The sequence below is a fragment of the Maylandia zebra genome, linkage group LG3, assembly GCF_041146795.1.
Source record: "Maylandia zebra isolate NMK-2024a linkage group LG3, Mzebra_GT3a, whole genome shotgun sequence".
NCBI classification, from domain to species: domain Eukaryota; kingdom Metazoa; phylum Chordata; class Actinopteri; order Cichliformes; family Cichlidae; genus Maylandia; species Maylandia zebra.
Window position 1 is genome coordinate 45,397,859 of NC_135169.1, and position 27,868 is coordinate 45,425,726.

General features: G+C 40.9%; 1 protein-coding gene across 1 annotated transcript; it reads left to right on the forward strand.

Annotated features, from left to right (window-relative positions):
* The first annotated feature begins 41 nt into the window (after positions 1–41).
* Positions 42–26,103, forward strand: LOC112432032 (interferon-induced very large GTPase 1-like). The gene is made up of 8 exons (XM_076882248.1): positions 42–187; positions 9,904–9,957; positions 10,050–10,158; positions 11,198–11,395; positions 20,386–20,643; positions 21,031–21,288; positions 21,485–25,565; positions 25,845–26,103. Exons 2-8 carry the CDS (start codon positions 9,931–9,933, stop codon positions 26,101–26,103), a joined length of 5,190 nt encoding a protein of 1,729 aa, XP_076738363.1. The 5' UTR covers positions 42–187; positions 9,904–9,930.
* The last annotated feature ends 1,765 nt before the right edge of the window (positions 26,104–27,868 follow it).

Sequence of the window (27,868 nt, forward strand, 5' to 3'; positions counted from 1 at the left end):
AAAGAGTTAACCTCACAGCATAAAACGAGTGGTCACAATCCCCCTGCTCCACTCAAAGACGTCAACAGTAAAAGGAAGAACAATTCTACTGCCAACACGGCAAAAACAGGAAACTCAAAACAACAAAACCCCCAAAAACTGGATGACAGAATGAAATGTTTGAAACTGACAGATCTCTTCGATAAAGGTATGCTTTTTTTTTGTCATTTTTAAGCCATTTTTTGTCACTGTTGTTTCTGTTATGTGCATGACATGGAAGACTAAAAACCAAAACTATAGCAGATATGCTTTGTGTAACAGCAATAATCAGCCTAATAATTTCAAATGCGTAGCCATTAGTGATCTGTCGGTCGCGAACGAAATTGCTCTTAGAAGTGAACGATGCGAGCCGGCTCCTTATTGGGAGCCGTGGGGGTTTTTTTTTTCTCCTGCCCTCTCTTTCACTTTTTTTCGCTTCATGCTGCAAGTCACCCTTGTGTTTGCGCTGAGCAGAGACCAAACAGAGCCTTGCGTTTGCGCCCCTCCCCCCTCTGCTCAGCGCTGAGCTGAAGGGGCGGGGCGGGGCGGGGCGGTAGTTACACTGCAGCAGCAGTAGCACACAACAAGAGCAGGAGGGAGAGGGAAAGAAAGAGAGCCGGGAGCAAGAACAAGAGACAACACCGTCTCATTGGAAAGGTACAGTAAAGAAAATGAGTGACACCAAGAAAAGAAGCAAAGTCTGGAACCATTTCAATCTTATTGACAAAACAAAGGCAGAGTGTAGAGTCTGCAAGAAAAGGATATCATATAGAGCCGGCTCCACAAACAACATGCACAGGCACCTAAGAACTGTTCACCCATCAGTGCAATGGGAAGATAAAACGCAGTCAGTTGAGTGTGATATTAATATTTCTAAATGCCAACTTTTCCCTTAATTAAAGATCTGGGCGTTCTCCCCCCCCCCCCTTTTTTTCCCCCCATATTTTAATTTATATTTTATTGTGTTGTGGTTTGCAGTGTTTTGTGTTGTTTCACTTTAAATTTGTTCAAAGGAAAAAGCTGAAAATTTAAGCAGTTAAAAGTTGAAATGAATAAAATGTAAATAGTTGGTTTCTGTATTTTATAATTTATTTATTACATTTTATGTGGAGTGAATAAATAAAAGTATATTTACGGTGGCCCCTAGAGACAAAGCATGTACAAGACAAATGCTTTCAATTGTGTAATTTAAGTGATCTAGGTAGCTATAAACATATATAAATAAAACCACATTTTTTTACATTAGTAATTCCTTTTGTGCATAATTTTATATTGTTCTTGATAATAAATTAATTAAAGCAACAAAACAACCTAAAGAGCTGGTTGGGAGCCAAAAGAGTTGGCTCTTTTTAGTGAGCCGAGCCAAAATAGACGGTTCTCTAAAAAGAGCCGGAATTCCAGTCACTACAAAATAAAAGCTTCACAATAACAATCAAAATACAATTTCTATGGCTACTTATTTGTCTCATTAGCATATAAATATATTCAAGACAGAACAGTTTGCACAGTCTGGATTCAAATTTGTTTTCTGTTAAATGCTCCCACACTTTTCAAAGTCTTTGTCCCTTTATACCTCCATATTCTCGACCCTTCTGTTTTGCCATTGCCCTGATGTTGTTGGTACATTGTGGTTTGTGGTGGTTTTAGTATTGAGTACCGAGATAAGACGCAATACTGCCATTCAGTGTTGGGAAGGTTACTTTTAAAATGTATTCCACTACAGATTACAGAATACATGCCCCAAAATGTATTTTGTAAAGGATTCCATTACGTTACTCAGTGAGATTAACGTATTCTGAATACTTTGGACTACTTAATATATTATCATGATTTTTACAACTACATGACTGTACTATTGCTGTGTGATTTATTACTATTACTGAAGGTGTCATGGTCCGGAGTTTGTGGACTCCGTGTTTATGTTTAAGTTTATTATTATTCTGTGGTTTTGTTTATTTTGGGTTGCTTTTTATGATTATCCCTAGTGTTTGTGTCCGTTGTACTCTCCTGTTCCACGTTTCACGTTCCTATGTTCTGTCTCCCCAGTCTGTGTTAAGTTTGCGTGTGTAGAGTTTAGTCAGTGTATTTCCTGTTTTATTTTGAAGTTCTGTGTCTCTTGTCAGTGCTTCTAGATTCGCTTCCCCTTGTCTCGTTATGCCCAATTAATCCCAGCCATGTCTCCCTCCGGTCTCCCATTTCCTGATTGCCCTGTGTGTATTTAAGCCCTGTATTTTCTGGTGTGCGTTGCTGGTATGTCCGTGTTCATTCCCTGCGTCATCCTGCATCATTTTCTGTGTCTCCCTGCGTCATCCTGCATCATTTTCTGTGTCTCCCTGCGTCTAAGCTGCCACCTTAAAAACCTCACAGTAAGGTTATAGGATTTATTATTATATATATTTAAGCACTGAACAAAAATCACACCAAAGGGAAAGCACGACCTCCCCCTTCAGCCTCTTGTGTAATGTAATAAATGCTGGGCAAGATTCCAGAAAAAAACAATGTTTAAAAACAAATGTCAAGTAGTGTTGAGCAATAGTTTTTGTTGCCTCCTTTTTTACTCTTTGTGTTCTGTCCTTGTACCTGACCAAAGGAATGGTTATTCTTTTCACTCTTATGGTTCTTAAAAGGAAAATATTAAATAAACACTACTTGTTTTTCAATATATTGTGTTGATTTTAAATTTACCGTGGCCTAGCCAAACTCCTCCTTTTGAAGATCAAAACAAGTAAAAAAAAAAAAAAAGTTTTAAGAAAAGCAAAAAGTAAAAGTAAAAAAAGTAGTGGAGTGGGGGAGGTGTTCTGGGCTTTACAATTCAGATGCAAAGCTGTTGATTTACTCCACTTCAAGGAGCAGGGATGGGAATTGATAAGAATTTACACCTTTTGATTCCATTATCCAGATCGCTTATCTATTTGATTCCTTATCAATTCTCAATTGGTTCTCATTGGCTCTGTATTGAAAGTGACCACCATCACTTAGCAGTAGGGCAGGGCAATGTGGCCAAAAAACTTAAAGAGGTGCTTTGCAACATTAAACTGCAGTGTGCCAAATAAATAAGTCAAATACGTATTTTTTGGACCATAAGGCTCATTAAGCTAAGCAAAACAAAACAGCCAGATAAGTCTAACTTTACTCAACTCATTCTTCTTGCTTCCTCCACTTCTGTAACATTGATTCATTAATGCTGAATTCTTTTGCAGCTGCTCTGTTCCCATGTTCCACTGCATGACACCTTGAGTTTAAAATCCGCTTTGTATGCATGTCTTAACAGGTGCCATTTTGAGGTCCTTATACACACACAGTATGGTAATATTATTTTGAAGCACAGTACGTATTACGACGCAAGGCTCCTGACTACGGTAGCTGTAATGCTCCAACAATCCGTCAAGCGGTGCGGTTTCATAGCTTACCAAAGTCATGCTAAAACATTTTTTGACAGATTTTTAAGTGCTGTGTACCATACAAAATCGCTTCGGGGTCAGTAAGCACAACCAGAATTCATACATAAGGAACACTGTCAATTTTTGAGAATAATAAAGGATTTTAATTGTGCCTTATAGTGGGAAAAATACAGTAATAACGACAGGTCGTTTGCATGTTCTACAAAAAATTGTACTTTGGTGTGTATCTGACGGACAAAAGCCAAACCAGTTCCACACCACTGAAGTTGCACCATTTTTACAAACCAATTCTGGTTCATCGATTTCATTCCACAATCCACTTTTGCCCTTCTCATTCTCCGTCGCCGCCGTGCTTTTTCCGCCACGTGCGCATGAAAACAAAGGCACTGCGCATGAGCGTTTTACCCATATTCTATCGTGATATTTCATTTTCTTCTTTTGCTAACGGTTAATCTAGCAAGCGAATTAACAAAGTTATTTTAGATGTTGCAGAACTGTAAGATGTTAAGCTGTGTATCTTTTTCATAATAGCGATGTGGCTGTATTTACCTTAATTTAAGGTAAACTGAGTCATCAATTGCAGTAAACCAATCAGCAGATAAACTTCACTCATGTGCGATTCATTTGCAGTTTGTACGCGTAGTAAGAGCAATACGAGTAAGAGCAATACGTGCTGTCACGTGAAAGAGTTGTCATAAGTCTCCAATAACACCAGAAAAAGTCGCCAGACTTGTCGCTAGTCGCTTTTTGGAAAAAAGTCGCTAAGGGGGTCTGAAAACTTGCTAAACAAAGTGACCATGTTGCTAAGTTGGCAACACTGCAGCCAGGGTAAGTACAAAGTGTAGGAGGGGCATGTTCACAGTCACTCCAGTGGGTTTATGGGCAGGAGCGTGACATAAACACTCCACCTCAAGTCACTATGCGCAGACTCAGGCTCAAAGAGCAACATTGCAGCTCCCACAAGTGGGAAATTTTGGCTAATTTTTGTACAGTGGGAGGAAGTGCAGTCAGATCGTCCATCTTTTCTACAGTCATTGGTCTTGACAGGTCCCAATTTGCAGCCAGCCCCATTCAGTCTTCAAGCAATGGTCAGCCTACATCTGGAACTTAAAGGCAAACAGGGTGATATATAGGGCTGGATATTGTCACTGATTTCTATAAATGATGTGATTCCTGATTCGATTCAATTTTGACTCAGAAATATAATTCTTATCATTTATATCTATATATAAAAACAAAGCTGACACTTCATCAGAGGTGTAAGCATCACAGCAGATGCCTATGTGTCAAAGTAACTGAGGATAAAACACAGAAAAATATGATGGAGATTTTCCTGGCCCTGCTTTTTATAGCAGATAACCGCCTTACAAAATATCCTGCAGTAGCTAACAAACTGAAGAAAACCATGAATCAATATATGAACAAAATATAAACAAATACGTAGGACTGCTTTCTTCCATTTGCGCAACATCTCTAAAATTAGAAATATCCTGTCTCAGAGTGATGCTGAAAAACGAATTAATGCATTTATTACTTCTAGGCTGGACTACTGTAATTCATTATTATCAGGATGTCCTAAAAACTCCCCGAAAAGCCTTCAGTTAATCCAAAACACTGCAGCAAGAGTAATGACAGGGACTACAAAAGAGAGCATATTTCTCTTATATTGGCTTCCCTTCATTAGCTGTTAATTCCCTGTCAAATCCAGAATTCAAAATCCTGCTCCTCACACAAGGTCTTAAACAATCAGGTCCCATCTTTTCTTAAAGACCTTGTAGTACCATATCAGCCCATTAGAGCACTTCACTCTCACACTGCAGGCTTACTTGTTGTTCCTAGAGTATTCAAAAGTAGAAATTGTTGGCAGAGCCTTCAGTTTTCAGGCCCCTCTTCTATTAAACCAGCTTCCAGTTTGGATTCAGGAGACAGACACTATCTCTACTTTTAAGATTAGGCCTAAAACTTTCCTTTTTGTTAAAGCATATAGTTAGGGCTGGATCAGGTGACCCTGAATCCTCCCTTAGTTATGCTGCAATAGATGTAGGCTGCTGTGCCATGAAATTTTGGATGCCACTGCCCCTTGGCTGCTCTGAATTATGAGAAGTTCTTTGTCCCCTGGCTGTATCCCTTCTTTTTATTAATTTTGCTTGTGACTTGGTTTTTCCGTCTTTTTTTCTCATTCTTTTGAAATTGTTTTTATTCCATTGTATAACTTTTAATATTTCTTCTTATTATTGTTTGATACTAAGTCTAAAACTGCTATATGGCCTGGACCCAGAATACACACTCAAACTGCTGTTTCTGTCCCAACCAGTGCACAGCCAAAGATCATCAAACAGAAACCTATTAATCGTTCCCACTTCCTTCTTAAACACAAAAGGCAATTAGAGTGAATGCACTGCCTAAAAGAAATCTGGCTTGCATTATCAGTGACTTCTTTTAAAACCCTGTTAAACTCATTAATTTAGGCTTTTTTTGTATATTTTATTATAGTTTTGATATTTTGGCATTCTTTTAACATTTACATGTTTATGTTAATTTTAAGTTGCTTTTTTTAGAATCTGTTTCTATGGGAAGCATTATTATTATTATTATTATTATTATTATTATTAGTAGTAGTAGTAGTAGTAGTAGTAGACCAGGCCTACATGTTCAGGCATGTTCACTATGGAGTGCCAGGACTGCCATAATGAATTAATTAAATACACCATTAAATAATTAATTAAATGTGGCAATAATTAATTAAAATTGGAATTAATTAATTAAATAAATAGTTATGACACATGTAATTAATTAATTATTGACACATTTAATTAATTATTTATGTATTTCACATTTTAATTAATTATTGACACATTTAATTAATTATTGACACATTTAATTAATTATTTAATGATATATTTATTTATATCATTTTGGCAGTCCTGGCGCCTGGCTCTCATCATGAAATAATTTTATCTGTCAGCCTCACCCATCAAACTCAGGGGGCGGGGTTAACGCTGATCGAGTCAAAACCATTGCTTTGGCCTGGTGGCCATTGTTTCTAGCACACAACAACCGGCATGTGGAAGCTAACAGAACTGAGCTTTGAAAAACCCTGTTTGTGTGTTACCAAATACCGTTTTAATATTTTTTTAGCCGAGAATGTAGTGGTTTAATCTTCATGTGTCTGGTCGGTTTGTCAAGATACAGCCTCTTTGCAAAAGTGCTTCGATGATTTCGGAGATGTCTGCCCAGTCTCACGGCAAAGCGTGGGATAGACCCGCTCGCCTCGCAAGCAATCCCACCGACAAAGCGCAGGCCCTGGTACACAGCTGTAGTAACCCCCGCTGACTTCTTTTACTGAGGTTATATTTATCGGTGTTTTATTTCCTGATGTTCTTATGTGTCCTACGTGTTTCAGTCGCCAATTCTGAATTATAACTAACATTAAAAACATGTTTAAGGAGGAGAGAGAGCAAATAAACCTGTTTGACATCTGATCTTTGGGTTTTTGTTCAGTAATCAGCGTGACCTGTGTATAAACGCATAAAAGAGATAACGTTGGTGTTTCTGTCATGTAGTAACTGCTGGCTTTAACTGTACAAAGGTTGTTCGACACTATGAAACACATACAGACTTCATGATGTTCGGCTAATATTTTTATTGTGAATATTAATCATGCTGACCTCGCTCTGTACACCACGCAGTGAGGTCAGCATATCCACGATATCCTCAGCTCCATGAGTTAACACAAAGTTTCTCAGCTGACTATCTAACTTCCAACTATTCCAGAGACGTGAAAATATACAGCATAAAGAAAAGTGTAAGAGACCCAGCAGCAGATTAGAATAACAGTTATACATTTAATAAATCACCAAATGAATCCAAGAAACGAGCAAACCTGAGTTTGTATTCCCTCAGCTGCAGACTCGCTGCTGTTTAAATGTTTCAAAAGGAAGATTAGATATAAACAAACGTCAAACATAGACTCAGTCTGCCTTCACATTTGATATGAGGCCAGCACGTATAGTGGCTGTGTCCTGTTTTAAGATCATACATGTAAAATTGTTGTCTGACCTCCGTCGATCCAGCCGCTCAGAGTCCGTGGTTACCATGGTTACTGCATAATCAGCTATAATGTTAACAGCTGGCACTGAGGAAACCTATACCGGCAGCATGGGTGTTTATGTTTTTCATTGCAAAAGAACCGTCTGAATGGTTAACTGAAGTTAACTTGGATAAATTATAGTTAAGGAGTATCACAGATAACGCCCACGTGAGCTGTGCGACTGTTCACCACTACACTGAAATCAGCAGGCTATTACTGAAATACACGTGCTGTATCATAAACTATGACATAAATAGTTCTAACAGACAGCTGGTGCTTAGAATACAGTTGAATAACTATTAAAAAACAGATGATATTTAGATGATAGTTCAGTCTAACACATGTGCCACTGAACCATTAAACGTCTGTGAAACTATGCAGTTATGAAACGTAACTTTAACCTCAGCCAAACCGATTTGCTCAGTTGTAAATAAAACAGCGAAGTAAACGTGACCCGACAGACAGAACCTGAGTGAATGAAGTCCAGCGTTTAACCACTGAGAGCTAAAACTCAGCTGAGGTTTCAAAGCTGTGTGCCGGTGATTGGACATCAGCCGCTGATGAAGCTGGTTCGCCCATAAAGTGCTCTGTAAGGAAACAAGCTCCAGCAGCTCTGCGCTCGGGGAAAACACTATATTTACTTATCTTGTGCAGAAAAATGCGCTGACATTGCGTTATATCGAGCACCGGCTGCCCAGTTAAACTGTGACTATCACCAGGTAACGTACGCGTGTTTCTTGAATTAGCAGCAGGTGTTAAACAGCTGACAGATGAGGAGGAGGATGCATGCAGGTAAACTGAGGGTCTGTTGAGCTGATCGCTGGTTTCGTGAGAAAAATGTCAGCTCGTTCTTTATGTTACAGAAGCACAGAGACACAAGACCAGGCGGAAAGAGACGATCGTTCGGTGAAAATGAGAATCTGCGAATGCAACATGTGGAACACGGAGAGTGGAATATGTAAACAAACCGGTTAACGTAACCCCCTGGGTGCTAGTGAAATCTCTGAAAACATCTGAGCACTTTTGCAAACATGTTCTATGTTGACAACCTGACCAGACATACGGCGCGACATTCGCGGCTAAAACACTGTTAAAAGTGTAGCTGGTGACAGAAAAACGGGGTATTTTAAAACTACACCACCACCATTGCTGCCTGTGATTTGATCTGCATTCTGGGATACCTGGCTGCCCCAAGTCTACACAAGCAATCGATTATCTAGGATCGACCTGTTTTGACTTACTTTGCAGGGCAACCAATCAAATGTTAGAGAAGCTGCATGGGCAGCGTTAGCCCCGCCCCCTGAGTTTGATGGGTGAGGCTGACAGATAAAATAATTTCATGATGAGAGCCAGGCGCCAGGACTGCCAAAATGAAATAAATAAATATATCATTAAATAATTAATTAAATGTGTCAATAATTAATTAAAATGTGAAATACATAAATAATTAATTAAATGTGTCAATAATTAATTAATTAAATGTGTCAATAATTAATTAAAATGTGAAATACATAAATAATTAATTAAATGTTTCAATAATTAATTAATTACATGTGTCATAACTATTTATTTAATTAATTAATTCCAATTTTAATTAATTATTGCCACATTTAATTAATTATTTAATGGTGTATTTAATTAATTCATTATGGCAGTCCTGGCATTCGATAGTTCACAGTCACTCCACTGGGTATAACAAAAGGCCTGGTATGATGCACTTCTAAATTTGTAGACTAAGAACAAATTTAAGTACGAAAATAGTGATGAATCACAGATTTGTGCACGAAATGTTTGTATACAAGCTTTATGCGTGAATTTGTGAAGCCCATTTTACTTATTTGCTTCTTTTTCGTTTTACTACTAAAGTTTCAGTCTGTGACTTAGTGCATTAAGTTGTATAAGCTTTATCTGTACACATCTTTTTTGCTGAAGATGCAAAGGGTTTTTATCATTGTTATGGTGATTGGTGAAATTTCATAGTATGCCAGATATTACTATATAATGAGATGATTATTACTGTAAATAATAGAGACTAGGTTTTTGAGTTCAGCAAAGAAAGAGGGCGTTTCAGCTTAAACAGCTACAGACTGTTTTAAAACAGTCTGAGTTTACAATTATTCTGAGGCTAAGGCCTAAACATTTCACCAGAATCTAAAACTTTGATTAGACAAAAGTATTGAATAGAAGATATCATGTATCGTGAAATGGTATGTTAGATTATTGTATGCAGATGTATGCACAGGTATTTGGACCCAGGGTTACAAAGGAGCCTGAAAATCAAGGTTAATGTGATGATGACAGTGTTAAAACTGTTCAATTGTTGAAGGAGAAGGCTACAGAATTGGGTGTCATTTTTTTCAAGATTTGATAACTGGTCTCTAAAACTGTCAACAGAGAGAAGCTGTCTGGAGCAACAATAGGATGGAAGACTCTGTAACAACTATGGAGGTAAAAAAAAAATTGAAACAGAAATTCTGTCCTCTTGAGATATTGTTTCTGCAATATGTATGTTTATGTGTTTATGTGTCACTTCTCAAAAGGCAATCAGTGATCAAGATTTATATTTTGAGCTTTACTGTGAGGAAGTAAATGAACCTCGATTACCAATATGCTCTACCTGCGGAGACTTTCAACACATCATTACAGGAGGTAAAAAAAATCATGTTTATGCTTTTCATTGCTATGCCGGAATCACACAATAAAACGTTAACATTAATAGCAAACATAGGTGATAGGGAACATACATACATATGCTACAGTCCCTGAGTAGGTTATGATACATTATATTGTGAAACACTATTCTATACTGTGATATTCTATTCAGTGCTCAATTAAAATGTCAAACGTTACCAATATATTACAGTTGTGGGATTTTTATAATATATGTGTATACTCAAACAATATTGGCACTGAGTCCTAGGTAATGTTTTTGCTTCATCAAGATTGATCCGCTCATTTAGGAAGTATCACGGCCATGGCAGCAGTCGTGTGGTGTAGTGAAGGAGGACCCAAAATACAGGCAAAGGCTGATGATATGAGTGAGCGTTTATTTACAGTAGGGAATAGCCAACAAATACGGGAGTGGCGAGGACAGAACTAAATATAACCCTAAACTGGGGAAACTAATAGCAAACAAAACCCGAAACAATAAGTCACAGAATAACACGCAGGGAAAAAAACATATGGAGATGACACAGGGGATGAAGAGCGGAAAATGGAAAACAGAGAGACAAATTACACAGGTTACACAGATGACGTGACAAGGAACACAGGCAGGCACACACTATAAATACACACAAGGTAACAAGGTAATGACACACCAGAGGGGAACACAGCTGAACGTAACTAGACAAGGAAGTAAAACAGAACACACTAACATGAGACAAGACCTTCAAAGTAAAACAGGAAATTCACAAACTATACTGCAACACAAACTCAGGGGCACAAACAGTGCAGGGGAGGGAACACAGGTAGAAATAATAAAACACTGAACACAAGAACCAAACCCTAAGAACTAATACAAAATCAGAAGAAACTAGAAAATAATGACACTAAACTCAAAAACGCTTGGTCAGCGACCCAGGACCAAGACAGGAGGAGATGGAGAACATACAAATAATACATACATGATGATACATACAGTATGATCATTATAGTATGATTTTCCACATTATTGTTACTTCCACAGTTCCTTGTTGTCACGTGACCACAACATTGTTTAATATCAGAAGTGAGTTCGTTTCGCAACATTTGGACACTCCTGCTGGTGAAACGAAGAACTACATTGTTGCCAGCTGCAGCAAGGGAAAAAACATTCAAGAGACAAACACGCACAGCCTGAATCCAGAAGAAAATGAGGATGCTGTGCCCTGCCTTGCACACACAAGTAAGTAAAATATGCACAAATTTAGAAAAAAGGTAAGAAAATAGCTCATAAAGTTAGAATACATGGACTCAGTGTAAACACAAATTTCAATGTGAGAAACAGATCCACAAGTCAATGTTTTAAAATCTCCCTGATCTGAACAAGTTGTCCATTACGAACACTATGTTTAAACATAAAGATGTCCATAAGTGCACATGGCACCAGGACACCCTAGATCTCAGCTCAGTGACCAATTTTGTAATTGTCTTATTGGATCTGTGGCTGTATATTTTGGACACTCAGGTGAAGAGGGAAGCCGAGTTGTTGACTGGCCACCACCTGGTGGTGAGTTGGATCACATGGCAAGGGAGTATGCAGGACAGACCTGGCACACCTACACGTATTTTGAGGGTGTGCTGGGACTGCCTGGCAGTGCCCCCGGTCTATTCTTGCATTCGACTTTTAACAGAAAAGTCATTTCATAAATTTCAAACTTTGCTACAATTGTCTACATGAGCACTGAAGTCTCTCAGTAGCACCCTCAAGCACACCACCCAGTGACTTCTGAATTATCGTTTGACACATAAGCACAAACAATTGTCAGGACCTGTTTTCCAACCTAGAAGCACAGAGAAACTTGTCCACCAGAAAAAACCTCCAGTGTGCAGTCAGAAAACTGAGGGGATACAAGAGCCCCTTTCCAGGAGACTGGTTCCAGAGCCCAAGCCCAACTATATCTAGCCAGTATCTCTCAACCTCATGCGCTAGCTCAGCTCAGCCACCAGAGAGATGACATTCCATGGCCCCCAATCCTTGACTGGCACCCGACCCATAATGCACCTAATCCCTACAGCACCTCCTAGAGGTGATGGGCCTACAGGGGAGCAGACCAATAAATGAGTAGAGGTCATAGAGGTCAACCACTAGGTGCCCCCCTCCTTCCCTTGGAGCCTGTCTACTTGGTATCACCAAGCAATGGCGCTTTCTTCAGAAAAGCTTTGAATCAGAATCAGAATCAGAATACTTTATTGATCCCTGGGGGAAATTATTTTTTGTTACAGTGCTCCATTTTAAACCAACATTAAGACAAGACAGACAATACACTAACTAAGAATAGTACAATATATACATATATACATACATACATACATAAGTCACTCATAAATAAATAGTTGGAAAAGAAACATGTGTAGCTGTAGCAGCAAACAGTGTGTTAAGTGGATGCGTTGTACAGGGAGATGGCCACAGGCAGGAATGATTTCCTGTGTCGTTCAGTGGTGCTTTTCGGTAATCTCAGTCTCTCACTGAACGTGCTCCTGTGACTGACCAGCATGTCATGGAGTGGGTGGGAGGTGTTATCCAACATTGTCTTTATCTTGGACAGCATCCGCCTCTCCGACACCACCTTGAGGGAGTCCAGCTCCATCCCCACAACATTGCTGGCCTTACGGATTAGTTTATTAAGTCTGTTGGAATCTGCGACCCTCAGCCTGCTCCCCCAGCATGCAGCAGCATAGAGGATCGCACTGGCCACAACAGACTCATAGAAAATCCTCAGCATTTTCTGGCAGATGTTGAAGGACCTCAGTCGCCTCAAAAAATAGAGACGACTCTGGCCCTTCCTGTAAAGTGCTGTGGTGTTTTTAGCCCAGTCCAGTTTATTGTCAATGTGTACTCCAAGGTATTTATAGTCCTCCACAATGTCAACACTGACCCCCTGGATTGAAACAGGGGTCAAGTGTTTCCTGGTCTTCCTGAAGTCCACGATCAGTTCCTTGGTCTTTGCCACGTTGAGCTGCAGATGATTCTGCTCACACCACGTGACAAAGGAGTCGACCACAGCCCGGTACTCTGTCTCATCATCCCTGCTGATGCATCCAACCACCGCAGAGTCATCAGAAAACTTCTGAAGATGGCAGGTCTCTGTGCAGTGGCTGAAGTCTGTGGTGTAGAGGGTGAAGAGGAAGGGGGAGAGGACAGTCCCCTGTGGTGCCCCTGTGTTGCTGATCACCTTGTCAGACAAACACTGTGGGAGACGTACATATTGTGGTCTTCCTGTCAGGTAATCAACAATCCAGGACACCAGAGAAGCATCCACCTGCATCGCTGCTAACTTATCACCCAGGAGGGTCGGCCTGATGGTGTTGAAAGCACTGGAAAAGTCAAAAAACATGACCCTCACAGTGCTCGCCGGCTGGTCCAGATGGGTGTAGACACGATTGCGCAGGTAGATGATGGCGTCCTCAGTTCCGAGACGAGGCTGATAAGCGAACTGAAGGGGATCCAGATGTGGTCTTACTATGGGTCGCAGCTGGTCCAGGATGAGCCTTTCCAGGGTCTTCATGATGTGGGAGGTCAGTGCCACGGGCCTGTAATCCTGGGGGCCACTGGGACGTGGCGTCTTTGGTACAGGGACGAGGCATGATGTCTTCCACATCACCGGGACCCTCTGCAGACTCAGACTCAGCATAAACAGTTTATGAAAGACTCCACACAGCTGGGGGGCACAGGTCTTGAGGACGAGGGGACTCACTCCGTCTGGTCCAGCAGACTTGCCTGAGTGAAGTCTCCTCATTTGCATCTCAACCTGGTATTGAGTGAAGGTGATGGGTGGGGGAGGGGTGTCAGGAATCTCACAGGAGGCAACAGCGCCATGTGGAGAGAGAGGCTGGCACAGTGGTGTGGCTCTGGATTCCAGGCTGACTGCAGGTGAGGTTGTGGGGGTAGGAGCAGACACTGTGGTGTCGAATCTATTGAAAAACAGATTCAACTCATTGGATCTATTCTCACCTCCCTCAGCTCCCCTGCTGTTGGTTGGCCTGAATCCAGTGATGGTCTTCATGCCCCTCCACACATCTCTCATGCTGTTCTGCTGGAGTTTCCACTCCAGCTTCCTCCTGTAATTGTCCTTAGCCTCTCTGATCTTGTCCTTTAGTAACACCTGGACCTTCCTCACCTCCTCTTTGTTGCCCCCTCTGAAAGCCCTCTTCTTGTTGTTGAGGAGGGCTTTGATGTCCTTAGTCACCCACGGCTTGTTATTTGGGTAACAATGAACAGTCTGAGCTGGAACAATGGAGTCGGTGCAGAAAGTTATGTAGTCTGTGATACACTCAGTAAGCCCATTGATGTCCTCGGCGTGAGGCTCACAGAGTGTTTCCCAGTCGGTCACCTCGAAACAGCCCTGTAGTTCTGCTAAGGCCTCCTCTGACCACCTCCTGACAGTCCTGGTGGTCACAGGTTCCCTCCTCACAATTGGCACATAGCGGGGGGTGAGGTGAATCAGGTTATGATCTGACCTACCAAGTGGGGGGAGGGAGGAGGAGCTGTATGCATCCTTGATGTTAGCATACAGTAAGTCTAAAGTTTTCTCTCCCCTGGTGGGACAGTCCACATATTGTTTGAATGTTGGTAGTGTATTGTCCAGTGATACATGGTTGAAGTCACCCGAGATCACAATAAAGGCACTCGGGTGCTGAGTCTGTAACCGAGCTATGGCAGAGTGGATAGTGTCACATGCAGCTGTGGGGTTAGCAGAGGGAGGAACATAAACAGCCACCAAGATGACGTGAGAAAATTCCCTGGGTAAATAATACGGCCTGAGTCCAACAGCACACAGTTCAGTGTCCGGGCAACAAATCCTTTCTTTGATTGTTATGTTGGCAGGGTTACACCACCGGTTGTTAACTAAAACAGCAAGCCCACCTCCTTTCCGCTTACCGCTAGCGATGCTGTCCCTGTCCGCCCGAACAGTGTGGAAGCATTCTCATCGGGAATGTCCTGGTGCAGCCATGATTCGGTGAAACACATCAGGCTACACTCTCGGTATTCCCTCTGACTCCGTACCAGTGCTGAGAGCTCGTCGATTTTACTTGCCAACGATCGCACATTTCCCATCACGATAGACGGCAGACACGGTTTAAACCTCCTCCTCGCTTCGAGCCTCCGCTGTCTCACCGTCACCTTTTTTCTTCTCTTCTGTCCTTGACCTCTGCATCCCCGATGTGTTTTCCTCCAAATTTCAGCTGGTACTTCTGCGGGCCTGGCCAGCGAGCCGGCCGGCATCAGGGCGATCAGCTGATCTCTGGAGTAAACAGTCCGTGCGTGTAGGAGATGTGCCGCGGTCCCGTTCCTTGATAAAAGTAACAGTTCCACGGCCACCAGAAGAACAAAAACTCTCTCAATCCACATGATTGAGTAAGAGATAGAAAACGGATGAAAATACAAGTCAGAAAAAAAAAGAATACGTAAGAAAAAGAGCTAAACTAAGAGAAAAGCAGGAGCGACTGTAACAGGCTGCACGCTGGTTGGCACATGCGCACTTTGACTTGGTTAGTTAGCTATAGATAGCTCCCTATATCAGTATCATTGTAGTGTCTTTGCCTAATAAATATATGTAAATAAATATAAATGAATCTGAATTGAATTTCATTTTGATAGCTTTCACTGTAAACCTCTTAACCCATTAATTTAAAAACTCAAAGTTAAGTTCTAAAAATATAAAGTGAATGGATTAAACTTTACAGTTAGTTTGACCATTCAGACATTTAATATATCCAGCCGGGCCCCATGGGCTAAGACCCATTAATCAGGCGCTCTCCGTTGAGCTCCTTCCCCAGTCCTGGTTCCAAGGTGAGGTCCCAGTAACCCTGCACCAGTCAGGGTACACACCTCCCCTGCTCTTTTGATAGTCACAGGGGTTGACTGTGAATTGAATCGCTCTTTGTCTGGCTCCTCACCCAGAACCAATTTCCCTTGGCAGACCTTACCAGGGGGTAAAGCAAAACCCACCAACCCCTCCACCACAGTAAGGTGGGGACTCAAGGAGGAGACTCCTGTAATATTACAACCCAAATTTCAGAAAAGTTGGGACGTTCTTTAAATTTGAACAAAATGAAAACTAAAAGACTTTCAAATAACATGAGCCAATCGTTTATTTACACCAGAACATAAGTAACATAACAAGTGTTTAAACTGAGAAATGTTTACAATTTTATGCACAAAATGGGCTCATTTCATATTTTTCATTTTGCTGTAGTTTTATACAACTATTTCTTCTTCTGGCTGGTTCTTTTTTTGCAAGGTGTCAGAAGAATGTGAGAATCTCCGGCATGTTTGTCACAAATGGAAATAAGGGAAGTCGTTGTGTCTGTTAAAGCGTAGAATCAAATAAAAAGCAAGAAAATCCCCAGCCCAATGTTCCCTCTAAGCTCCGTCCGTGCGCAATTGCACACTGCTGGCACGGTCTCTGCGCACAGAAAATGCAAAATGAAATGAAAAATGACCAATCAAAAAATGATATAGCAACATGGCCATGACCAGTTGTTTAGGAAGGGGGAAGTTTTAGGAGTGACGGCAGTGCTTTGAGATGTGAGAGATTTGCGACGTTTAGCGCAAATCTTGTGTAGTTAGTGTGTAGTGTAGTCAGTAGTTTTGTTGTGTGTGTCAGAACAATGAGGCGACTGCTGAATGTTACAGGTGTTACAGGAGTGATACATCTCCTGCTGTCAGGCCTGCAGGTATCAGGCTGTTGTTCTCCTTTATCTCATAGTGGACAGAAATTATTTTTTGGAGGGGAACAAATAAACCTGATTGTTCTGTAAATAGTTTGAAATATTTAAAAAAAACGCCTTGGCTGCAGTTTTTAGGCAAACAGCTGCAAAAAACTTTATTGTTTATTGTTTGCAAAACTCAGTTACTTTTTTGAAGAAGTAACTATATAATTAATTGCCCAGCATTGGTCATTATATGCTGTATTTTGCAGACAGAGAGTTACAGACTCTCTCCCAGACCACAGACTCATAATACAAGTCAGAGCTTTATTTACAAAAAAAAAGAAAGTTGTGTTTTCAAAATTGGAGTTCAAGTTATTTTTGCTTTCAATAGTGTTAACATACTACACAGGTCTTGAACAAATATTTTTTGAAATTTTCATTGTAAGTGGGCTAAAGCAGTTAATTAAAAGTAGTCTAACATAAATGTAAACGCTGTAATTTGATTATTTTAATGAACCATGTAACTTGGATGGATTCGATGCTGGCGTGACCACAGTGCACACGTCTGCTGTTGCTCACAGTGGTCCAAGGGGCCGCTCAGGGAGTTTGTGTGTGCGCTCAGACACATGAAAAATTAGAGGGAACATTGATCCCGCCCCTCTCCTCCCTGTGCAGCAAGCAGCAGGCGCACCTCGTAAATGGAGGGCACTCTTACTCCTCGCAAATGGGTAATAGAAAATCGTTCGGTGCCTATGCATTCCCCAAAATGCGGTGCCATGATGCCGGGGCAGCATGGGTGCGAGCAACTTTTTTTTTGCCGATGCTATGATGCCGCCCCCACAATGATGCCGCCCTGGGCAACAGCCCATGTCGCCCATATCAAAAACCACCCCTGATCTGAGGTACTTATAGTCCCCCACAATGTCTACATCCCTAGATTGAAACAGGGGTCTTGTCTCTTCACGCTTACTGAGTCATCAGAAAATTTCTGATGAAAGCAGATCTCATCAGAAATAGTAGATCTCGGTGCAGTGGCTGAAGTCTGTGGTGTAGAGGGTGAAGAGAAAAGGGGAAAGGACAGTCCCTTGTGATGCCCCTCTGCTGCCGATCACCTTGTCAAATACACAGTATTGAAAACACATATATTGTGGTCTTCTTATCAAGTAATCAATAATCCAGGACACGACCGAGGCATCCACCTGCATCACTGTCAGTGTATCACCCAGGAGGGTCGGCCAGATGGTATTGAATGCACTGGAAAAGTCGAAAAACATGACTCTCAGTTGATTAAGCATGATGAATATGATGGCGTCTTCAGCTTCAAGGTGGGGCTGGTTAGCGAACTGAAGAAGATTCTGATGTGGCATGACAATAGGTCAGAGGTGGACAAGGATGAGTTTTTCCAGGGTTTTCATGACATGGGAAGTTAGTACCAAAGGTCTTTAATCCTGGGGGACATGGCGTCTTTGACACAGGAATGTCTTTCACAGCGCTGGGACCCTCTGCAGACTCAGTCTCATCATGTGTCATTTTGACCCAGGGTTCTCAGTTTTCTTGTGTTTTTCTATTATGTTAATTTCATTTGTTATTTTAAGGATTTATTCTGTGGTTTCTAGGGTGTTCTGTTTAGTTTTTGTTTATTAGATTCCCCCTTGTGTCTTTGCCCTCTGTCTCCCTCTGTGTGTCTGTGAGTTCTTGTGCCTTGCTTCCCTTGGTTACCTTGTTTCCCTCCTTGTGTTTTATTCCATCATGTTTCCCCAGCTCGTCATGTTTGTGCTCTCCCTTGTGCTCCTCCATGTTCTCTCTCCATCTCCAGTCTGCATCTGTGTGTACCTTCTGTTTTATTTTGATAGTCTCCCTTCAGTGTACGTCATGTTGTGTTTGCTCCTGCCCTGTCTCATTATTGTTATTCGTGTCAGCTGCTTTCCCCGTGTGCTCCCACATTCCTCGTTATCTTTCAGTGTATTTATGTCCGCGTCTCCCTCCGTTCCATGTCGCGTCTTCTCTCATGGCTGCGTGTCTCTCCCTGTGTCCCCCTGAGTAAATTAATATTAGAATTTCCCTGTTTAGTTTTGCATTGTTTCTGTTTTTTGCCTTTCATCAAGCAATAAAGCTTTGAGTTCACGTCCTGCTTCCGTGAGTTTTGCATTTGGGTCTTTCTCTGCCTGCACACAGCGACTTTTGACATCATGAACAGTTTATGAAAGACTCCACAAAGCTGGGGTCAAAGCCCTTGAGGACACAGGCAATCACTGCTTCTGGTTGAGCAGACTTGCCTGAGTAGAGTCTTCTGATTGCCTCTGAACTTGGTGATGAATGAATGTGACAGGTGGGGGAGGAATGTCAGGATGTTCACAGGAGGCTATGGTGCAATGTGGGGAGAGAGAAGGGTGTGGCTGTGGATTACAGGCTGACTATAGTTAAGTCAGTATTGAGGTGAGCATTTACAGCAGTGTTGAATCTGTTCAAAATTCCATTCAACTCATTGGCTCTGTCCTTACCGATGGCATGAATTGGGTGGTGGGAATATTGGCCTAGTGAAATTTTCGTTATTTTTATTAATAAACCGTGACTAGGGTTACACTTTTTAATGTTTCTCAGCTTGCTCTAATGGAACTAAAGGTGGTTTGTAAAGGGTCCAGCCCTAGTTTGGGGGACCTCTGGTGCATCGATGGAAGTGGGAGCCTCTTGAGCTGGCAGGGAGATTGTTACCATCCTTTTCGGGCGGTGTCTGCTCTCCACGAGTTCACTCTGTATTTAGAGGAAGGATTTAGTAGAGGTGGAGGATGAACTCGACCTGGGTGTCTATTGTCTTATGTAGTCTGGGAGCTCATTGAATGTAAGGTGGGTGTACTTTTCCTCTGTGGCATGGTCGGGTGGGCTGCCCCGGGCTCATTGGGGCTTGGCAGTGCTGATGCTGTGGCCCCGGTGCGGATAGTCCCGGTCCCCTGCCCTTGGTGGATTCCAGGGAACATGGGTGCCTACCGGGTTCAGCGGAGAAGCTGGCTCCAGGGAGGGGGTACTTTGACCCCCACCACCACCACCACCACCACCAATCCTTCCCTTCCCTTCCCATCCCCACATGCCTCCCTACTCCTGCTCCAGCACACCACCACACAGCACCAGACATGCAGGGCCAAGAGGTACAGGTGTGTCACTGAGGTGCAGGGGAAGCATTCCTCCTCTGTCCCCTCTTGGCCACCTGTGCCTCACTTTTATTCCACAACAGAGACATCCACATTACTTACACTCTCATAACATATACATATAGGGCCTTGGGGGTGGGCAAACTAAACGGCGTCCAGAGGATGGTCTGTTTAGTCAAACTCACCTCTGGAGCCAGTGCCCACCAAATTGAGAGGCGGACACCACCACAATGAACCCAGTCTGAATGAGATTTCACTCTTGGATACAAAATGGACAAATCATCAAACAAAAATGTTATAAACTAGAACTCATTTAGCTAGTTTGATATTTAGATGAAGCCGTTGAATTTTTCCACCCTTTTTCCTGTTACAGCTCCTCCAAATTCTGACAGTTTCATACCAGTAGAACATCATGAGAACAGCATCACCCTGCAGTGGGATAAAGTCAGCAACAATGTCAGCTTTGTTCTCCAGTTTAATGGTACAGAGACAGACATCAGTGTGCCAGATGAAGATGGACCAATAACTCACACAGTCTCATCTCTCACTGCTGGAACTCAATACACATTCACTCTCTACTCTGTGTTTGAGAACGTCAGAAGCAGTAGAGTCAGCATTACTGCAGTCACTGGTGAGTACATATATTTCAACAATATGCACTGTGGCAAAAAGAAAGCCATTCTCTGCAGTTCAGTGAATTAGTTTAGAATATATTCACAGGTCATAATAGGTTTTTCATGATACTGTGCTGTTTCACAGAAAATATAGTCTGAAGACAGCAAATACAGTTAATAATTCTAACGGTAAACTCAGCAACCAGATAACTACAGTAAGCATACTTGCATTGTTACCTCATAAAATGTATGTAAAGTTGACTGGTTGGCCTTTTTAATGATGTGAGGAGGGGATGGACGCAATCAGATACTGGATTAATTGTTGCAGGTTTAGATATCAAAGATTAGTTCAGTAGAAATGTACTTTACACAGATGTTTTGTCTTTCTTTTCTTCCTGTTCCAGCTCCTCCAAATGCTGACAGTTTCATAACAGTAGAATATCATGAGAACAGCATCACTCTGCAGTGGGATAAAGTCAACAACAACATCAGCTATATTCTCCAGTTTAACGATACAGAGACAGACATCAGTGTTCCAAATGAAGATGGACCAATAACTCACACAGTCTCATCTCTCACTGCTGGAACTCAATACACATTCACTCTCTACTCTGTGTTTGAGAACATCAGAAGCAGTGGAGTCAGCATTACTGCAGTCACTGGTGAGTTAATATATTTCAGAAAAAAACAAATTAAAAAAATGAAGTGTACACAATTGTAACTTAGTACTTTGTACTCATTCTTGATAGAATGCTATGAGAATGATTGTATTTAAGATCTTGAATAAAAAAGATTGATTTTGGATATGTAAAATGTTGTAAAATGACAATGAAATAACAGATTTTTTTTTATCCACAGAGACACACCTGGAGTGCTTACTAAAAGATCTTGGTTTACAACAGTACTACACAAAGAAACTGTCACTGAGCAAAATACTTGAGATTGATAAGACGACCATCAATGATGAACCTGCCAAGAGTAACTCAGACTTTCCATGGTATTTTCTAAAGAAACTGATGATGGTTAATGTGGCAGCTAGGAATATGACATGTACATCAGATTGTGAGTCTGATGATGAAACAGGGAATGCAGAGGATTTGGACAGTTCAAACACAGATGACATGCCAAACCCACTCGACATAATCGCTGCTCTCTTTCTGTGTTCTGATGGTTTTCTGCAGCAGGAAATGGCACTAACAATGTCCACATGTCAGTTTTCTGTGCCTCTGCTGCTTCCGAATTGTGATACAAAACAGTGCACACTCATGCTGTGGGCCATGAGAGACATTGTTAAAAAGTACAGACCTCAGTCTCTGTTAGAATCCAAGGGCTTCATTGAAGACAGAATCGTTCTCTCTGAACTTCCAATGATCTCCTTTGTCAGACTGGGTGAGTGCTCCTCGTCCAAGTCAGAGATTCTCAATAAACTTCTGAGCAATTCTCAGCAGTACCATGACACCTTTGTTCATCGCAACATGGAGTGTGGCGACAGTCCAAGAAAAATCTCAAACGGACTGACTGAAATTACTTGGTATCTTCCTTGTGGAAACACAAACATTGATATTTTCAGTCAACCAGTGGCTGTAGCTAACCTTCGTGGGGACATTGCTTCATTTGAAACACAATACTCCTTTCTGTGTCAGACATCTGCAGCAGTTTTTGTGTTCTTTGACAATTTGGACTCTGAGTGCAGTATACTTACTAACCAACAGCACAAGGCACAGATCTTCTTGGTGGGTAACAGTGAGAGCAAACGCTGCACTTTGGATGCTTTAAAGAAGGTAGAAACTAATTTGCGCTTAACTAAGAACAATATCATTATTAGGAAAAAACAAAGAAATGATGCAGACTTTGTAAAATATTTGAGGCAAAAAGTTAGAAATGTAATTAAAGAAAAGAAAGGGAAGATGACAATAGAGCAGATGGCAGACATTGCCCACGAACTGGGAATCCTGGTTGATGAAGACTCTCCAGAGTGCCAGACTGCAAAGACAAATGCAGAAGCCATCACTGCAGAAATTCAAGACATCCTTAAATACAAAGAAGATCACCTTCCTCGGCAAGGAGAAATATGGAAAGAACTGACCTGCTTAGAGAAGGAAGAATTTCGCCTTCGAAAAGTTGGCTCTGGAAATATAGAAGATTACAAAAGTCAACTTCAGGAAGACAGAAAAGAACTGCGGAAAAGGCAGAACTCTTATGACATGTCAACAGCTATGACATGTTTCATCAATGCAATATCAAGCCCAGGAACAGAGAGGTTTTATTTCCTGAAATGGATGCGAATGAACCTCGATAACCTGTCTCGCATAAAACTTTCTGAACTTCAGGAAAAATATAAAGAAAAATGCAACAATTCTGAGAACAAAGAGGAGATCAAAGAAATTGACAGACAAATTTCTAACAGCTCACTGGGGACTGAACACTTCTTCCGTGAAATGGGTCAGATCTATGAAACCTCACTGTCCCTTTCACAAACAGATCCAGCACGTCAACAGCTGCAGCATCTGCCCAAACTGTGTGCAGAGTTGTTGCTTGATGGATTTCCTCTTGAGCTTGTAGATGGAGATGCATCCAACATCCCTCTCAGATGGGTGAGTGATGTTCTCTCTCAGCTCAGTGACTTGGTGTCTCCAAACAGAAAGATCCTGGTGGTCACAGTTCTTGGAGTTCAGAGCACAGGAAAGTCTAATCTCCTTAACACCATGTTTGGAGTGCAGTTTGCAGTCAGCAGTGGTCGATGTACTCGAGGTGCCTTTATGTTGCTCATCAAAATCAATGAAGACATGAAAAAAGTCCTAAACTGTGACTTCATGCTGATCATTGACACTGAGGGCTTAAAGTCACCAGAACCTGCACAACTAGACAACAGCTATGAGCACGACAATGAGCTTGCTACACTTGTTGTGGGGCTGAGTGATATCACCATTGTCAATGTTGCAATGGAGAATTCAACTGAAATGAAGGACATCCTACAAATAGTTGTGCATGCTTTTCTCAGGATGAAGGAGGTGGGCAAAAAGCCTAAATGTGTGTTTGTTCACCAGAATGTGTCCGATGTTTCAGCCCATGAGAAGAACTTACGAGACAGGAAACTGCTCCTGGAACAGTTAAATGAGATGACCCAGGCAGCAGCCAAAATGGAAAAGAAAGAGGAGAACAAGAGCTTCACTGATGTGATGGAGTACAGTCCAGACACTGGGAACTGGTACATTCCTGGACTCTGGAATGGAAACCCACCAATGGCACCAGTCAGTGCAGGCTACAGTGAGGCTGTATATGAGCTCAAGAAACACATCATCCAACTGCTGGGAAACTGTCAGTCATCTGCTAATGATATCATGGAGTTTAAAGAGTGGATGACAAGTCTGTGGACTGCAGTAAAGCACGAAAACTTCATCTTCAGCTTCAGAAACAGCCTCATAGCTGATGCATACATGAGACTCTGCACAGAATTCAACAAGTGGGAGTGGGAATTCAGAAAAGAAATGTACACCTGGGTAACAAATGCAGAAAGAAGAATTTCCAATTTTGGTAAAGTTGCCGCAAAATCTGAATCGTCTGACATGAAAGAATTTCTCACATGTTTGAAAAGTGAAGCCTCCACAGTGCTGTCCACATGGGAGACAAAGCTTCTAGAAAATCTGACACATTATTTTCAGCAAACAGATGTTCATGTTTATCTGGATGAGGGATACAAAGAGGAATTCTTAAACAGTGCAAAGAGCCTTCGAAAAGAAATGGAGAGATCTGTTTTTAATCAGCTCACAGCAGCAGCAGAAATCAGAGAGGGGATGAGAGAAATTGATAAAATCAAAGAGAACTATAAAAAAGAGATTGAAAAGGCAGTTCATGTGTTGATAGATAAATGCAGAAAGAAAAATGTCCAGATGAGTGATGAAGAGCTGGACAAAGAGTTTGATAAGATGTGGAATGAAACACTGGAGAAACTTTCTTTTTGTGAACAAAAGACCTTCAGTGTCTTCACCAGCGTATCTCACTGCCTGAGACTCAATCTCTCACACAGGGGGAGTCATGCATGTGAATTATTAAGTCAAAAGAGTCTGCAAGATTGTGGAAAAGAGCCTTTTAAATATAAACCTGAAGGAATGATGTTTTTTGTCTTTGGAAGTTTAAAAGAACTGGCTGACAGTATCATAGATACCTGCACTCAGTTTGTGAGTGAAACAGTAAAAAGAAAAAACAATTACACTGACACTTACATCCAGGAGATCCTACACACGATTGATGAGAAACTACAAAACAATCAAGATGTTAAGACAGACACTGAGTTTGAAGTTTCCCTGAAACAGCACATCTGTGGATTTGCAGCCAGAGAGTTTCAGAAGATGCACGAAGATTTCATCCAAGCAAATGATCCCTACAGATGTCTGATGAAAAACAAGGAAAAGTTTCATGATGATTTCATTGATGCGTTCCATGAAAGAGACCAGTGTCAGAAGAAGGCAGAAGAATTCACCAACCAGTGCTTGAAGCCTGCTGTTGAAGACTTTATCAGTTGGTTCCTGGGACCTGATATCATTGATGAAATGCTGACATGTGAGCAGCTCAGCACACGAATGTCCTTCCAGTATTCAGTTTTACTGGATTTACTTTCAAACGATGATTTTCAAAACTATGTGAGCTATATTGACTCATATGAGAAATATGTAAAGACATGGATTCACCATCAAATAATGGAGCATTTCTCAACTGTGTCAGTATCCGATTTTGAGGACCGACATCTGCAGTCATGTATCAGAAGCATAAATGATGCCATCAACAAGGCCAAAAGAGGAGAGACTGATGATATGAAGACATTTGTTGAAGATATTTGTAAAGAACTTGGTGACAAACTGGTCATTTCCCAGGATGCTCTTGGTGCTTTCATGATGCTGAACAATGCTGACAAGAAACAGTTTGCTGACTGGCTCATAGTGTATGTGAATGAGATGGAACAAGATCTGAGAAAAAAATTTAAAAATGTAAGCTTTGAAATGAAACTACAGCATCTCCATGTGCAGCCCCAGAATGAGCTTTTCAACAGACTGGTTGGTTGTGGCAAACAGTGTCCATTCTGCAAAGCTCCCTGTGAGGCAGGAGGAAAAGCTCATACTGAGCACTTTGCTTCACTGCATCGACCTCAAGGTCTGGGAGGATTCAGTTGGCCAAATACACAAAAACTGATCGCTGACATATGCTCTTCTCTTGTGGTCAGTGACCAGCAGTTTCATTGCCGTGATACAAACCATAAATATCACCCTTATAAGAGATACAAGGCAATTTACCCAGACTGGCGTATCCCTCCAGATGTGAGCCTTGAAGCATCAGACTATTGGAAATATGTGATAGCAAAGTACAACATGGACTTTGCCAAACAGTATAAAACAGAACCTGCTGATATTCCTGCTACTTGGAAAAATATCACAAAACAGCAGGCAGGAAAAACTCTCAAAGAGTCTTTTTATGGCCACTGAGATTACTGGAATTTCAATTAATTTTCTTCTGGTGTACAGAAAACCCAAATATAATAATAATATACTATATTATATTATAATATAATAACATATAAAAAAGTCAAACATAGTATGAGACAAAACTAAAGGCATCATTAGTGGATATATATGTTCAAGCATTATAGTTTACAATGAGGAAAGAAAACCAGTACAGTTTGTGTTCATCTTCATCATCTTATTTCTTTTGTTTTGATTCATTTTCTTCTCTTTCTCTAGTGACTGTTGACATGACAGGAACAACATGACATGACAGTCAAAAGTTTTGGACAAACCTTTAAAGGTTTCTCTTTAGTTTTTTACAAATTTATACATAGTAGATACAAACTGAAGACATGAAATATATGAATCAAGATATGTGGAATTTTGTAGCAACGAAAAATTGATAAATAACTCTAAACATGTTTTATATTTTAGTTTAGCAGCCACCCTTTGCTTTTTTGACTCAATGAGTTTCATGATGTAGTCACCTGTAATGGTTTTCACTTCACATGTGTACCTTGTCAGGGTTCACTGGTGAAATTTCTTGCCTCCTTGAACTACTGTGTGAAAAACTGGATCATAAGCTTCATTCATTACTCTCACGGGTGACATCTGCTGGCAACGGTGGTCTATGTACTGCCAAAAGAAGCCTTGCGTGTGTGATGCACCTTTCATACGTATTTTAAAATGATTGCAAGAATTTCTCAAATATCCTGACAGCCTGACTTCATTTTACACATCTTTGTTTTGTGTGTTTCATCTTAGAAAAATCTGGCTGACTAATTCGATCTACAAAATAATAATTAAAAAAATAAAACATTGAGAAACATTGTTGATTGTTAATTATATCCTGGGTAGGGAAGATGGTTTTGACATAATGCAATAAGGCAGTTGTGTTGTGTTTGTATGGAAATACAAACATTGATATTATCAGTTTCATTATCATTTTCATCTCACATTTATTTATTTCCCACATAATATTGTATTATTCTATTTATTTACAGTAACAAAAGCACCCCATGAAAGATATAGACCTGTAAATATATTTACTTTGAATAAACACTGAGAGTAAATTTATTTCTCTATTTTTTGGTGGCACCAGGTTAAAATATTCCTACACCTGGGAATGCTTCCTTGATGGCTCCATTGTTGAGAAGTCCAAAATACAAAATGCAACACACATGAAACATGTTTGAGTCTAAATAGCACTGAGTGTTGCACCAAAGTCTGAATGAAGCTCTTTGGTGCGACACTCCACAATTTGATGGTCAAATTGAGGCTTGAACAAAACAGAAACACTGAAATGTCTGAAGCATTTGCACTGAAATTATTTTGACATTTCAAAACAATATGAAACCACAGTGATACCTGCTGGCCAGTTTGGGTATCGTTACATCTTGATAATGCTATTCTGTGAAACAATGATGTAAACAAGTCCTGCTCATTTCCAATAAAAATACTGGTTGATTTTTAAGTTATCTAGGAGTTTGTGTCATCATGTTTGTTCTACATTGTCAAGTATCATTATAGAAGCTGGCATATCATTAGGATTTATTTTTAATTACTTAAAAATATATATTTAAATGGAAATAAGACCGAATGTGTTCTCCTTCTTTATGAGAAGGTAACATTAATAACATTTTCATGGGTCTTTTCATTTCAGCCAGTCACAACAGTCCGCTTAAAACGTGGTCCTGATTGCACGTTTAAATGATCCTCTGCTGAGCAACCTCTGGGCCATAAAGAA

Coding starts and splice junctions, on each gene's coding strand:
- LOC112432032 (XM_076882248.1), top strand. CDS start 9,931: ATGGAAGACTCTGTAACAACTATGGAG. Junction 10,159..11,197: donor TCAACACATCATTACAGGAG/GTAAAAAAAATC, acceptor TTACTTCCACAG/TTCCTTGTTGTCACGTGACC. Junction 20,644..21,030: donor CAGCATTACTGCAGTCACTG/GTGAGTACATAT, acceptor TTCCTGTTCCAG/CTCCTCCAAATGCTGACAGT.